Source organism: Copadichromis virginalis, linkage group LG1, assembly GCF_057382275.1.
Source record: "Copadichromis virginalis isolate Kocher_CV1m ecotype Utaka linkage group LG1, C_Virginalis_male_GT1.1, whole genome shotgun sequence".
Classification (NCBI taxonomy): domain Eukaryota; kingdom Metazoa; phylum Chordata; class Actinopteri; order Cichliformes; family Cichlidae; genus Copadichromis; species Copadichromis virginalis.
Window position 1 is genome coordinate 30,394,902 of NC_140618.1, and position 16,642 is coordinate 30,411,543.

Sequence of the window (16,642 nt, forward strand, 5' to 3'; positions counted from 1 at the left end):
TGTCTCAGTTAAGGTCAAAGTTCATGAATCAACAATAAGAAAGAGATTAGGAAAAAGGGCATCCATGGGAGAGTTCAAGGAGAACAAGGCCTGTTTTGCTGCCCCAGGACCTCTCTGGAGGGGAGAGGGAGGGGAAACAGGAGGACAAAGGAGGGGGGAACAACTAAGCTGTAGTGCCTCTTCACCTCACTGTACAATACCTTGTGCAATACTTTTTGTAAATAGTCAACAGTGCAATAGACTCAATACTTGAAATGTGCAATTCACTTGTATTTTTATTTTTTATTCCTATTTATTCTATTTATCCCCTTTGTATATTTTATTTATATTTGTCTCTGTATTTATATATGTGTGTGTGTGTGTGTGTGTGTGTGTGTGTGTGTGTGTGTGTGTGTGTGTGTGTGTGTGTGTGTGTGTGTGTGTGTATATATATATATATAACAATTCTGTAACTGTAACTTCGGTCGTTGCTGTGCTTTTTGGAAGTCGAATTTCCCAGAGGAACCCACCCGAGGGATTAATAAAGTTCTATCTTATCTCTTATCTTATCTTAAGTAATGGGAAATGGTACCATGAATTCTGGCTGTCTACCAAAACATCTTGAAGGAGAATATCGGCCATCTGTTTGTGACCAAAACACACCAGTAAAGGCTGAATGGCTTTAGAAAAACTAAATGAATACTTTGGAGCGACCTAGTTTAAGTCCTGACCTGAATCCAATTGAAGTGCTGTGGCACAACCTTAAAAAGGCAGATTATGCTTGAAAACCTTCCAATGTGGGCCAAAATTCCTGTGCAGTGGTCCCTCGCTATAACGCGGTTCACCTTTTGCCATTTCACTGATTTTTTTGGGTGGAATTTTACATGCTTTTTTTCCCTTTCTTACAGCGCTTTGTGTTCTGGGTCTTGAGTGGCTGTAGACCATTGTCAATCAATCGCATGCAGTGTCTTCTGTACAGTACAGAATGAGTTCAGCTTGTCAAATTACATAAATCTTCGGTCACTAGCAGTGTGACTCTGAAGTGCTGCACTGTATGTTTGTAAGTTTTCTCCCCAACAAACAACAAAAGTGTCCTTGGTTTCATTCTATAATACTGGACTTATTTTTCCACGAAGGTTTGAACTTTGAGTTTAAACAAGAGAGAAAAGTGTGAAAATGTTCCTGCCTGTCTGAGAAACGTGTATAAAGTGTGTAGTCCGGTGTTTTACAGCCTTAAAACGTCTATAATAATTGAAAAAAATAAAGTTGGTTACTTCGCTTATTCCACCTATTGCGGGTTATTTTTGGAATGTAACTCCCGCGATAAACGAGGGACCGCTGTACAGCGCTGTAAAAGACTCTTTGCTAGTTATCGCAAATGCTTGATTGCGGTTGTTGCTGCTAAGGGTGGACCAACCAGTCATTAGGTTTAGAAGAAGTCAGTTTTTCACACAGGGCCACGTGGGTTTGTATTTTTTCCCCCTTAATTATAAACACCTTATTTTAAAAACTGCATTTTGTGTTTACTATCTGTAAGCAAGGAAGCCAAAAAGAATTTCCACTTGCATGTCAGGATTTATTGACACACAACATTTAAGCAGTCTCTGTATGCAAGCAAGTAAATGTTCAGTCTTGAGTTAAAAAAAACAAAAAAACAAAGAAGATCAGTTAATGCCTTTTAAAATACGCCTGCATTCATAGTTGGACTGTAAAATTCACCAGCATATGAAACCGGACGTTTTGTCCCAGATAGTCGTTATCTGTCATTGGATGGTCGCAATTGAAGCCCTGAAACACTGGCTGATGTCCCTTGTGGCTAAATCATGAGAAGATAGCCAATGGGTTTTGTGACTGTGTACTCTGACAAATGCATTACTTATCAATATACTCAGCTGCGTCCTCTTTGTCTTGGGCTGCAGCTGGCGACGGCAGTCAGCCATCTCATCACAAGCTGAAAGTGATGTGCTGATCGCAGTAACATCCTCCGGCACTGCAGTTAATCAGCAGAGCGGGTGGGCCAGGTCATAAAAATTAACATTATTAATAGCATCTGATTAGCAGCAGATGAGTTGTGAGTGAGTGAAATAATACAACATTAATGAGGGGGGGAGGGGGGGGGGGGGGGGGGCGATCTACCTTTCTAAAATGCTTTCAATTTGTTTCCATGCACAAATTAGCAAAAGTCTCCTGCTGTGTTGGCTATTTATATTGCTCATAACCAGTCTTAATTATAAAGTTACTATTCTATAACATAACAAACCTCCTATTGATAAATAACGTTAATGTGTGAGGGTCTGTAAATGAAATTTGTTTTGTGTAGGGTGGTGAGCTCGGTGTGGCAAATCAACCAATGTCCTTTGTAATAATTTGCAGTGACTCTCTCCTCTAAGGCACCAAGAGGACCCAAACCATCAAATAGACCCCACACCATAAGAGAACCACTTTATCCCCTCACGTGCCCCCATGTATGTTTAAGGTCAGGTCAAGTTTCTCCTTTAGTTTTTCCACCCGTCTCACCTTTAAATAGTGGGGGAAAAATTCCAGTCAGTACTCCAGTCACCACAGTCAGTGTGGTGAGCTGCCTCAAATAAATCGATATATGGGAAAGACTAGATTGTGGATGGGCTCATTCACTGGGCCAGATTCTAAAATAAGAATTAAAAAAAAGAAAAAAGGCTAAAATAGGCCACTAAATATACTTGGTCAGGCCTGCCTGAGTAAAATCTCTATGAAAACACTGGTGCTGTTAAATAACCTTTTCATGGTTAACAGGGGTGCACTGAGGAAAAATCTTTCATGACCTTGTTTAAGCCCTGCGGTAAATCTAAATGTGACAGGCTAATTAATGAACGCCTATTTTCACCTGTAGAAATGTTTAGTAGAACACTGATGTTTATTCCTTCACATGTAAAAGCACAAACAGTAAGAAGCCTAGAGCTTCATTAAATGACCTTGGTAAATTGTGAGTGCAGTAAGTATGTGCTTGTCCTGCATATATCAACATACATACATACAGCTGAACAACTAACTTCAGGATTAGACAGATCAGACAGTAGCCAACTAAGTACTGCTTCTATAGGAAATGCTGATCAGCAAATGTGAGCCTTCTTTAAAAAAAAAAAAAGTATTTAGGTGGTCAACACAATGCCACAATCTACCCAGGGGTGGATATCCCTTCAAATCTAGTGGACAGTTAGACTGTATAACACTCAGAAAAACTGCAAAAACCCAAAAGCTACAACTCTGACTCTACAGGCCTCAATTAGCATGTTCAAAATGATTCAAAATGATTGCTTCTAAAGGTGGTTTTGCAAGCCACTGAATCATTTTTCCTCTCTTTTTTACATGACTGTATATAGGACACATAACCTGATACTGAATGCGCTGAATTATTTTTAGTACTTAAAAATTGGTTTCTATAACCCCCAGCCAGCATCGGTCAGGCTCTCAAAACAAGTGCTTTGAATGCAACTCACTGTGCTTTGTGGACAAACTGAGAAAATAATAAATTATTTAATTTGATAACTAAAATATTGCTAAGTTGCAGAGCTAATAAAAACAAAAGAGAAATTGCTGAAAACCAAATAAACATAACAGAATTATTGCTTTAAATGTGACCTTCTGACCTACCCAAGCCTTTTAATGTCATTATTCTCTACTGTTTTGCTTGAAGCACAATCTCTTAAAGAGTTTATGAAGAATTTGAAATAAGAATTTAAAATAAGTCCCAATGAAATCGTGATGTAAAAAAATTAAATAAAATAAATTGTGGGGATTCGCAATTTCCATTTCAGCAGCTTCAGCCACAAGTTAAAAAACAAACAAAAAACTAATTTGCTGCTGTGACACTGCTCTCACAGACAGTAGCCATCATTATTCATAAAGCTTACCAGACATTTTGCTACTGAACATTTCCTCCTTACATTTACCCGCCACCACAAGAGCTTTCTTCTCAGATGGGTAAAGGACTCAAAACTGTGAATCCTTTACCTCCTGCTTCTGTCATTTCCAATAAGAACACTGATATGTCTGGATTTATAAGATTATGTTTTGGGGGAAAAACAAACAACATATTCTGTGTTCATAGCCGACACAATCTCCTTTCCCCCTTTTTTGTGCCTGTAGCTATTTGACAAAATAAGAAAGATAATAAATATCTATTTTGTAATTTCAAGCAAGTACAAAGAGCCACTTCTTCAAGCAAGCGAGGAACAGACCTATATTGATGACAAAGTGGTTTCAACTAATAGGCTTTTAAAATGAGCTATTGATCTTTCCTGGCCATTATCTTAAAAGGAACCTTCAAAAGAAAACAGCTTTCAGGACAGACCAGAAGCATAGAGGAACATGGACAGATATGGTCACTTAACAGACCCCCAGCTGCTTGTATCAATACAGACTAATACTGACAATGAGTGACGAAAAGAAACATTTTTAATGGATTCGACACAAATCCTATTTAACAGTGTTGGTGTTAAAGAAAGGCAAAAGATGTTTGGAACCGGGTGGCAGAGAGTGAGAAGGTGCTCTGGAAATCTTTTTGAAATCTGGCCCAGCTTGCTAATCAAGTCTCAGCTCACTTTCTCACAGTTTAAACAGGTGATTTACAATGTGCCATTTTACGGCAATATGCTTAATTAAGCAAATTACACATTTCTCTGAGATGTTTGTTTGGGTTTTTTTTTTTTTTAAAGAGTTTTTTGTCTGTTTGATTTTTTTCTTATGAGATGAGCTTCTCATTTTGGCTGCACACATCAGACACTACTTGTGCAAAGCCTTAGTTCAGTAGGATCTCAACAACAGAAAGAACATTAATATTCAGATGCATGAGCACTTCTATTAGGAATTGAAAACCTGAAACCTGCGTGCAATCGAAACCTAAACAAACAAGACTTACCTTCCACTCCGCTGATACACTTGACCCGGTCACGGACCTCCACGTTGTATCCCTCAAACGACATGAAGACTCCATTGGGGTGGTAGGGTTCTCGCTGGGCGTAAACCTTTGAATAGCTGTGCTGAAACTCAAAACGATCGTAGCCATCGTACTGCACTATTTTGCCGTACACTTCAAAGTACTTTTCCACCCAAGAGAAGGGCAGGTAGACTTCTCCCCCCTCTCGCCGGCCTTTGACAGTCGATTCATCATTGATTAAGCAGTCAATTTCTTCATACTTGATCCCCCCGACAACTCCGACAACAGGCGGGGGCTCGGGAGGTTGCGGGGGATGCTGCTGGCTGCTGATGCTAGCATCGCCGATCTGAGAACTCGTGGCCACCGGTGCAGCACGGGGCAGGAAGCGTATGGAGGTGTCACTAGAGCAGCGGTTCCACAGCAACACAGTGATGAGTGTGAAGAGGGCGCAGATAACGATGAGGGTCTTGTAGTTCACCCGAGCAGCCAGGCAGCGCATTATCACAACCTGCCTGTACAGCACAAACAAAAACAACTCATTAGAAGACTCTCATTAGAGTCAGAGTAGCCTGCAAATACATTTATGCTTAACGTCTGCTATTATACACCAGCAGCCTGCTCTTTATGCTCTAGGTTAAAAAGCAACCACCTTGCACACACCTAAAATCTGCCTTTATAATAAAGCAGGACTGCATCAGACATTTTTATAAAAAAGGTGTTTTCATCTGAGCAACTGGAGGAAGAAGGAAAGAAACTATAGTGTGAGTTTGTTTTTCTTTTTGCAAGCATCTGTTTGAAATTTATAGACGGTGAAAAGTTTACCACAAGGATCGCACTGCTGTGTGAGCTTTCTTTTTATCCCGTGGTGCCAAACACATGGCCGCGACATCAGCTGTGTGCAGGAGAAATCTGTAATCCCATACCGCCATCACTGAAACCTTGTTCCTCGTTTACAATCGCTTTAATGGAGAGAGCTGACTAAAGTGGTTACTTAAGTGCATGTGAGTAACATAACTGCTCTGATCTTTTACAATGACTTCAATTTTACAAATGAGTAAAGTCAGCTGATTCACATTAATAGCACTTGCACTGAGTAGATAAATGGAATGAGGTCATTATTGCACTAAAAAAAAAGTCAGAACATAACCAAGAGAAACTAGTAAAAGATACAATCTAGCATATAACAGTAAAGCTTTATGGTGAATGTCACAGTGTGTAAGTGCCTGGAGAGTGTAAAGTGCTACTGTTCTCCAGTGATTCTCTCACCAGATCATCAAACTCCAGATAAACCTGAGTGAAAGCTGCTTGGAACAATTTTCCCTAAATAGATGACATGTTGTAATTTGTGTCAAACACAGAGTTTTGCCTACTTTTGTCTGGTGAGGAGGCCGTGTTGCCGTGGATGAGTCACGAGCACCTGAAGACAGAGCTGGTGCATTCATGTTGTAATTAAGACTGAACAATGTGAAGAAAAAAATAATTTTGTGTAGTCTAACTGATTTTTATTTTTCCCTTCTCTTTTGCATCGAGTCAATTGTGGTCTTCACTGCAACTCAAACTCCTCTAATCAGGACACCTGCATATGAAGGGGTAGTACAATATGTTGAGCTTTCCATGCAGTAAGAGCCAGCTTAAGTCCACATCACGTCTGAAGTAGCTCGCCTGGCTCAGATCACAGAATCCACCAAGCAGAACCTTTAAATCTAACTAATAATAATGTTATAGCTTTTTAACTCCCACAGAAGCTTACATATATGCTGGGCTACTTCTTGGCCAGCAGCAGTTGCCAAGCAACCAGCAGGGACTCCGGAAAGTTATAGCTCCTGCCCAAGAAACACAGTTACTACAATTACGATTATCTTAAATAAAATTTTATAACCAAACTAAAAATAAATCTTGTATTTTAACTCATTCACAACAAACACAACAAGACTTGCACCACATTTTTGTCTCACTGCGCAATCCCTTACGTGCGCAAACCCTGCACCTCCTTGCAGGTCTACTTTTACTGCTGGTGGGCTTCAGTTCAACTTACGCTGACTGCCATTGACGTCTATAGACGTCAATGGCAGTCAACGTAAGTTTTTCAATTGACGTCTATGGCAGTGAATGAGTTAAACTGCAAATTTCTTTAATTTCTAAATATAATTGAACTAGTGAAGAGCAGACGGTCATTGGTAGTGGGTTAGTGCCAGGTGGGAGCTTCTTTTTCTTAAGTCCATCTCATAATGACCTGAACTAAACCAAAGTCCTTTAGTAAACACCTCCAGGGACTTATCGAGCTTCAAAGGTCACAGAGTTAAAAAAAAAAAAAAGAAAAAAAAAAAAATTATATATATATATATATATATATATATATATATATATATATATATATATATATATATATATATATATATATATATATATATATATATAGATCTGTAGAATAAACAGTCAAATCTGGTGAAGTCAAAAAGTCTACCCCCCTTGAAGTTACACTTGTACAACAATATTTGCTGCAAAGTTCTCCCACAGATTTCACATCATCACTCTTTCACTGTCATACTTCTCCTTAAACGGTGTCTCTGCCTAAGCAGTGAGTGACCTTTAGGACTGGATAAAGAGCACAGATGTAACAGATGTGACTCTGAATTTATAATGAAACAAAATGAGGACGACACTGCAAAAAACTCTTAAAAATCAAAGCCACACCTTTATGATCACTTAACCTCAATACATCAGACATGCACTTCCCATCATGACAATGCTCAACTTCTGCTTAGATAAATACTAGAGGCAAAACAAACCATATCCTCCTGATGCTGGCTTACCATCAGTCGCTGCAGACAAAATTTAATTTAAGGTCATTTTGTTTAATTTTAAAGCATTGCATCCTGCTCAGGCCATATTGCAGGTCCCTTAGAGGTTCTCCTCAATTACCCTTTCAAAAGGTTTAAACCATCTCTCATGTCTTAAATTGACATTTTTGATTCCAGTCTTAAGAGATATTTTCCCCCCTAATTGAATCTACATAAAGGTTACTGTCACTATCATTTATATTCTGTATCAAATTATGTGCTCTGTGCATTTCCACCTTATGGATGTTAAATTTATTACAGTAAACTATCTGGGTGCACTTTGGTTGATATGCTGCTTTTCAGATTTTGAATTAAAAAGCAGCATGCAAATCAGACGTGTTACTTTCTGCATCAGTCTTCTGTTTTCATGTCCTCTGTGTGTCTCTGACATTTTCGCCAAGCAAACAAGAAATCAATACACATCCTTAGGCCTCGCCTCTTCCTCCACACTGATTACAGCTTACTGCTGATAGAATTTACTATTACACTGATGACAGCGCCCCGTCCTCTGATGACAGAGGAGGGAGAAAATCACTATTCGCCAAGTTCATTTCACTATCTCAGCTTAAACTAGCCACAACTGAAGGTCAGCTCAATCAATGGGCATTAATTGGACAAAAGTAATCTTCTGTAGCGTTGCAAAGTCAAATAATCACACTAGTGGCCTCTTAAGAAAGTTAAAGTGTTAGATTACTTGCAACGAAAAAATGCTTTGAAATACAAACACAGAAGGAACGCATGCTGTAGCAGATGAAGCTGCGGCTCCGTGCACGACAGGGGGGAGTATTTTCTCCATTACTGGATGGAAAAAGTTTTCAGCTGGATTTTATGAGAAAGAAAAGACTTTGGTGCATCTCTGCAGCTGGTTACTTACTGCCACACATTAAAAACCATCACTGATATTTAGAGAAATGACAGCGCGGTACAATGATAAAAGATGAGGCTGATGGGAGCTCTGACAATGTTGAAAATGTGAGGCGGAAAGACTGGGGACTGCACCCTGAAAGATAAGTAGAAACAGCCCTGTCAAGGATTCCAACTATAAATAAAAGGCTCTTTTTATAGTGATTCGTTGCTAGCGTTGAGGCTTGGGCTAAAGGTGGATATACATGGGCTTTAAGTGTGGCAGCATGAGGAGTATCCTAAAACCTCTTGCTCACTTGGTTTACCTAAAGGCATGTCCCATTTCTCAAACGTAATTTACATCTTCACGCTAGAACAGTAGGCACACTGGAAGAGAGGTTAATGTCACGGGTGAGCAAATTACAAGATGCGGTTTGTTTACGGATCACAAACCATGAATGTTCTGTCTGAGGAGATTTCGCACTCTGCCACGTCTTACACCCAAATAAGCATTTGCAACGTTTCTGTAAGGTTGGGACTAGCTGTAGAAAGCCAAAATACCCCTAAAAACTGTAAATAACAGCAGAGATGGAGAAAACCGAGAGACTTAAAAACTGTTTATTCTAAGAAACTGGAAAGCATGCCCTCCTTAGAATGTAAAACTTAATTTCCATCAAATTCTTGGCAATAAATATAAGCAGAAAAATGAGACAGTGTTGAAATTTTATCAGTGAAAGAGTGGTGTAGCACTTGCAACATCAAGCATGTTTAAATCAGAAAGTTAACAGTTTTTAAGAATGGGCATCTGTCTTTTCACAACAGGTGAAACAGGGCACCTTCTGAAGCATGCTCTTACCTGAGCACATCAAAACACCTTATGTAAGCCACGCCCATATGTTTTCTCTGTTGTCACCATGATTTTTCTTTTGTCATGATCACGGCAGAAATATAAAATGAGCGCATAATTTACAGACCAAATGTTTACCTTTTGCTTTTCTAGTTAATCTTTAAACAAAGAATCTGTTACTTTGTGTCAGAACACAGGACTGCTTTTTGTCCGAATCCCCACTTAGTCAGAAGAAGCGTTATATTTATTGGAAAACACCGTCCAAATGAAAAATGTGAACTGTCTGTATTACAGTATGTAAACCAAGTTGACACAAAAAAAATTAGTTTGATTTATTGTTCCCTCGACTCCGTTTCCACAAATGAACTTCTTTGCAAATCATCTCTGCCGCTATGTTAATTACAAGACAAAAACAACACTTCGTTATGCAGACACTAGCTGCGTTGTCTCTGGTGTATTTTGACCCAAATTCACTTCTATCTATCAGCAATCTGTTTTCATCAGAAAAAACAAATAAACAAAAGACAGCAGTGTTTTTTTTAATTATCATTGAAAAGACTTGTGTTTATGTCTTCCATATGAATTAATGTAAATGAATGGCTGCTATGACACAGCAGAACAGGCAGTAGTTGTATGGTATTGACGGGGGACTGCTGAGTGAATTCAGCACTATAAACTCCAGTGATTCGATTTGATGGAGTTTATTTATTTAAGCATTACCTTAAAGATATTAAGATTAAACGGTTAAGAAATCCACATTTGTTACTTAGTGGAGGGCATGGAGGTGGAAGATCAGCAAAAGCCGTTCTGAGGACTTGTTTATACGATACACATCTGTGTAATCCACTGGTTATCAGATAAGCTCCGGAGGTTTTGCATAGATGCACTCCCTTGGGTGACAGTACCGCTGTGATCTGGAAGAAAACTACACTGTACACGACACTAAAACATATCTTTACAACAGGCACATATAGCTGGACAGCAGGTGAAAGACAATCCTGTTGGAGGATAAAAGTCTTCCATGCCTGACAGATTAGGGAGAAAGCCACTGCAAAACAAAAGCAGCTTTTCAGCTTACAGGATCCCAGTGTTCTGGTTATGGAAAATGAGAAGCGACTGTAGGTACAGGTGAAGGCTTTTCTTCTATATTCTATAGTATAATACGATGGCACTAGGAACTTACAACAGTAAATTGTTTTTGAAATTATGTTTTGTATTTTTGCCCACATCAACTCTCATGTCAATCTGTATCCTTCATTCCAACAAGACCAAGAACAAAACCTGTAGTTTTACAAAGTAATTTTCCCTTCACTCGACATGACTAGAAGAATGCTGGAATCACAAACACAGCACCCAATTAATGTACCGACAGCCCCCTGCAATACAAATGTGAGCAAACGTGTGGTAGAGACTGAGCAGTGAATCTGCACAGATGCAACTCTCTGCACTTGAGTGCAAGAATATAATTAACTGAATCCTTTTCGTCTTTTTCTGACAGATGTGTCAAACACGCCGGCTTTTTCCAGTGTCAGGCATTGGCACTTTTATTTTTTAACTTGCAAAGATTGGAGTTTTCTGTTGGTGCCACAAAACCTCAAGAAACCTTACAGAAGTCTCTGATACAATCATTGGCTACTGGTGTTTTTTCACTCTTTCCTATTTTTTTTTTCAAACAGAGTCAAAGACTGACAACCCACACGTTGACAGGTATAATTAATATTATTCAGTTGTTATTGTTAATTACCAGAATATTATAAAAAGCCACTGCATATGCAACTACATGTAAAATCAAAAAGCTGCTGGTAAATCACATCTGACTTTACACCCAACTGAAAACTCCTAAATGATACTGCTGACAGTCGTCACTGTAGTCGGCTGAGAAAACATCTGCTTCACAAACACACAGGTCTAGCAAATTCACAGTCACGAGTCCCTGGGGTCACAGGGCACTCGTATGTCTAACAACACACAGATTCTCTGCTGCTAATGCAGATCAGAGGCTTGAAAATCTACCTTAAAAATCCCCATAAAAATCACATCTCTTGAATGGGGACTTCAATTTAAACTAACTACAAATCTCGGTCCAGGTCTCCAGTGCAGAATGTACAACATTTATACCGAGTGAAAACTGTTGTGGCGTTGGGCTTACAGATGGGTGAATGGAGTTGTTTTTCTTCTCCAGCTCCAGGGGTAACAGTCACAAGCAGTCATCACAGCAATAAAAGCTTGAGTGCTCATGAGATATCCTTGGGGAGCTGTTGGAGCAGAAGCCCAGAATGCGTGAGGTGCAGGTTTTTGTAGCCTCAACTAAACTCCTGGCATTTCACAGCCTTCCTCCAGGGGTAAAGTAAGGCAGGGGTTTGAGACTGCCTGTAAATTATCAGCTTATGCTGAAGCTCTGAGGCATGTTAGCTCCTGCAGAGATGTGATGGAGTTTGTGTATGTGTGTGTGTGTACACTCTGGATGTGTTTTTAAGCCTGATTATGATAGCGTAGGCAACAGAACAATTCAAGGCAACAACTGACAGGAAAAATAAACAACTTACATCTTTATCCATGAACCGCTGAGCATGCAGCAGAACTGCGTGTATCACCCGTTATATGAGGCACAGTCTATACTCCTATAATCCTCAGAATATTATAATGTATAATTGATTTTGCATGCAAACATAAAACAATCTGTCATCAAGATATGTAAATACTCTCTCAGCAATGTAATCAATTGTATATTTAAGACAGGTTAAACTTTAGAGGTGGGAATCACCATACATCCCACGATACGATATTATCACAATACTTAACGCACGATACGATATTATTGCAATTTAAAAAAAAATATTTTGCAATATTCAGATTCTGTACATAAAGTTAAACTTTATCAATATTCATTTTATCTAATATCAAAGTCTCGCACTCAGTCTTTCTCTCATTTCAGTCAGTTTTATTGTTGACAAACTGAACGGTTTGTTTTACAGTCTAGTCCAACTTAACTGAATGCAACCATCTGGTACAATTATAGCTATTCTGAACTATGCAATTTATGAAAACTATGCAGCCCATTCAGCAACTGAAGAATTTGAAAGTAAATTAAAACAAAATATAAATTTACATTAAATAAAAAAAAGTTTTAAAATTAAAATAAAACATGTCTTAAAGTAAAATAAGTAAACTGTCATGTTTATTGCTGCCAAAAAAAAGTTAAACACATTTGGACAGTGAAGGAATGTCAGGATTCTTCCTCAGAAAAAAGGATCAACATGCTCTGAGCACAAAAACCTTTTTTGTAACAAAATATCGATTTCTGCTGTCCCTGTATCGATACATTATTAGCAAACAAAATATCACGATACTACACAGTATCGATTTTTTCCCCCACCCCTATTAAACTTATACAAGGTCAAAGCACTCATCATGCTACCACAAACGTAAAGGGGCATGAGACAATCCAAATGACTGACTTAGTCGGATCAGACATTAAACAGCCTTTAACATGCCAACTCCCTAGTGCAAAGTCTTTGTTATGTCAGACTGCATCCACGTGAGAATACCCGGGTAGCTTTCATGGTGACTAGGGCTGCCACGATTAGTCGACTAGTCACGATTATGTCGACTATCAAAATCGTCGACGACTAATTTAATAGTCGACGCGTCGTTTGAAGCTTTGTAAGATCCCAAAAGACGCAGGAATAAGTAGTAGGATTTAAGAGTGTAATAACGGACTGAAACAGAAGATGGCAGCACTGCATGTACAAGGATGCCAGCTGCCGTTAAACCCCGAAGAAGAAGAAGCTGTGTCCCAGAATTCATAGCGCAGCCCAGCTCAGTTTCCAACAATGGCGGCAGCTAGTTAGTTTTAATATTACTCTTATTATTCTTTCTGGGTCACAAAATAAACGTTTAACATATTTTCAGGTGAGAATGTAGCTGTGTAAACCTCAAATATCTGCTCAGTTTATCAGGACACCACATATTTTCAAAAGCGCTCCGACGTTTTCGGAGACGTCTGTTACCCACTAGCTCGATAGCGAGCCGGGGGCTAGGTCACTAGAGCCGTGAGAACACCGGACTCCCGGCAAATTGTTTTCAAACCCGCTACTCAGGTTAAACATGATATATAAGTCACTTAGATAACTTAACAATGTTATTGTTTGGCTTTTTTTTAGTATTTTATTTGTTCCTGAGTAAATCGGTTTGGCTGAGATTAAAGTTATAGTTTTTACACAGCTAAATAAACATCAAGCAGACAGCTGATTATCAGAAGTGTGAGATGCTCGAGAATATACTCTGGTGTCCTGTTATATTTTAGATAGCAAGGAGTTTATTAAACTTCACCGAAACAATCTGCAAATTTCATTAAAATTTAATAAACTATCATCTTGTCTTTATTTTTAGTTAGCACAGACCTTAAACACTTAAAGCTGTAAGCTAATGATAGTTATGTAAGAGCAGATGCTGCTGGTGCAATAAGCTGTAGTTTTACGTCCAATGGATGATGATCTGATTAGTCGACTAATCGCAAAAATAATCGGTGACTAGTCGACTATCCAAATAATCGTTTGTGGCAGCCCTAATGGTGACCCCAGACGGTTGGTGAAATCCTCAAGCCTCAAGCTCAGACTCATCTTTACATACAGTCTACAGCTTGATTTAAAGAGAGTATTTTTTTTTCGTTACCAAGAATAACAATATTTAACCTCCTAGGACCTGGCGTCCATATATGTGGACATCACATTTTGGGTTATTTAGACCAAAATACTCAATTTTGCTCTACAAGGACCTGATATCCACTTACGAGGACATTATACTGCTACTGTTCTATCAAAATTTTAAATGAATATCCTCATATGTGGCTCTTATTTTTATTAAAAACAAAAATAAGGTGAAAAAAAAAATCTGGTAATTCTTTGTTTTTACATTCATCTGGCCCCAATATTGTCCAAATATCAAAGAGAAATTTAAAATGCATGCTGTGGAAGAGTTCGGCTCTTAGGAGGTTAAGGAAGTAGAAGTATGAAGTCACTTGAGTACAACACTTCATTTCACCTAAACCTATATCAATATCTGTCCAGAAAAGGTATGCCTATCACTGTCGCTTCAAATACTCAGTAATAGTAGATCGCAGCTATCAGTTCTAAACAGACATGAGAAACCTTGAAACCCTCATCACGCAAAATTATTCCGTTTTGTTTGGAGGCAGCGGAAAAGTGAGTGCACTGCTTTGAAGTTAATGCGCCTGTGTGTTTAATCTCTGCTTGGCGGATTAAGCAGGTCATTACTAAAAAGCTTATAACTAAGGTCTGCTGAGATTTTTAGCCAACTCTTAATCAAATGGAGGGGAGACGAGAAAAATACAGGGCCATGCCTGGTGCTACTATACCATAGAAACAAATGCAGGTTTACTAAACACAGAGAAGCAAAGGGATCTAAAATAAGGGAATGAAGTCTAACCTATGGTGTACAGTTGTAGCAGATTATTGGGGTCAAGTAATTTCAACTCAAAGTAAAAAATAAATCATCGCCAGCATTTAAAAAAATAAATAAATCATTTATTTCTGTAATTTTATCCTGTTATTTAATGGTCTTCTTCTTCGAGGAACAAATAACTTGACAGCAGTGATGGGCAGAAATGGCATTGTATGTCTTATATTAAGAAGAGATGCACTGATTGAAGTGTGACCTGCTGATCGCCAACTGTCATTTTCTTTTCTCAGAACTATAATTACCAGCACACAAAAACAAAAAAATCTACTTCTGTTTTACTTTTTCTCTTCTGTTCTGTTACTGATTTATAACTAGGGATGGGTATCGTTTAGGTTTTATCCGATACCGGTGCCAAATCGGTACTTTTGAAACGGTGCCGGTGCTCAAACGGTGCTCAAACCGGTGCTTAAAGAATGGAGAACACAAAATTGGTCCAAAAACCTCTCATGTTCAGCTGTTTTTTGTAAAAATATAACAATGTTAGCCTTTTCTGCAGCTATGGGGCATATATGGTATCACTCTTGCCTGAAGCAGTGCTTAAACAATGGAAAAAACACAAACTTTGTCCAAAAACCTCTCATGTTTAACTGTTTTCCACTTTTTCTTTGGTCATTTTAGCCTTTTTAGCCAGGGTGAAGGGAGTATCTGCCATCAAACAAGAGGACAGCCGCATGTAGCTATGATGATGTTTGCTAGTTCACCTTACATGCATTAATGTAATAACGTGGTTAGCCTACTCAACGTAAATTAGCTACTCATGCAGAGAAGAACGGCTGCTGCTGCCATCATCCGTCATCATTTCTGCTACACTGGCAGGGCTAGGGGCCAGGACTGTCCTCTTCGTGTTTTTGGGGGATGTTGCATAACAGGCAACCCACCCGCAGTAGATGTGCTCGGTGTGAGGTCTCGCAGCAAGCTATCAAATACGGCGCATTTCTGGGCTTTTATAAAAAACGCTATGCGTCGCCAGGTGTTTCATCGGATTTGAGGTGTTACCTCCTTTGACAGTATCACAGTATCAGCTTAAAGCACTTGTTGCAGGCTGCTGAGTTTGCATATTTTGCTATGAAGTACAGCCAGACTTTTGACCGCTTCGCCTTGGACATTTTTAATCTGTAGCTCTGCTCTAACAGAACGTATGTACCTGGCCCCGCCTACTATCCTCGGAAACGTAAAATGATTGGCTAGAATCTAAAGTGTATCACAGCTCAGGAAAAAAAAGCACCGAAATAAAGCACCGAAATAAAGCACCGAAATGTGCGCTGCTTTTCGGTCTGGTTACTACCGTTTATGTCAGAACCGGTACCCATCCCTATTTATAACTACTACTTTTCTTCAATGCAACATTTTATTTTCATAACAATATTATTAATAATAACAAAACAATAAATTAAACTTTAAATATTCCCTAAAACTGCTGTAATTAACAGGATTGGCTCTTGTTGAAACAAATATAAAGCGCTCTGCTCCTGGAAAAAGGCACAAATATCATAGAATTGGGTGGTATAAACGGTATAGAGTAGAAATGATATGAATTTGGCCAACGGTAGAGATTTTTACTATACCGCTGCTATCAAGCTGTGCCTGGTCAAAATCATCGCAATCGCTGCAAGCATGGAGCTTACACGTGGGGAGGAGGAGGAGGTGCCCATGAAGAAGAACGTCGGTCACATGCACCTGGGTTTGGGTTTAAGCAGTTTGATGTTAAGCAGAAAAATATCATCTGCAAATTATGCC

At 38.9% G+C, this 16,642-nt stretch overlaps 1 protein-coding gene across 1 annotated transcript in view; it reads right to left on the reverse strand.

Moving 5' to 3' along the window:
- glceb (glucuronic acid epimerase b) overlaps positions 1 to 16,642 on the reverse strand; it is a 61,520-nt gene that overhangs the window by 19,106 nt on the left and 25,772 nt on the right. Inside the window, exon 3 of the mRNA XM_085458921.1 lies at positions 4,877 to 5,406. Coding sequence (XP_085315047.1) covers positions 4,877 to 5,393 — 517 coding nt within the window. The 5' untranslated portion in view covers positions 5,394 to 5,406. The remainder of the gene's footprint in view (positions 1 to 4,876; positions 5,407 to 16,642) is intronic.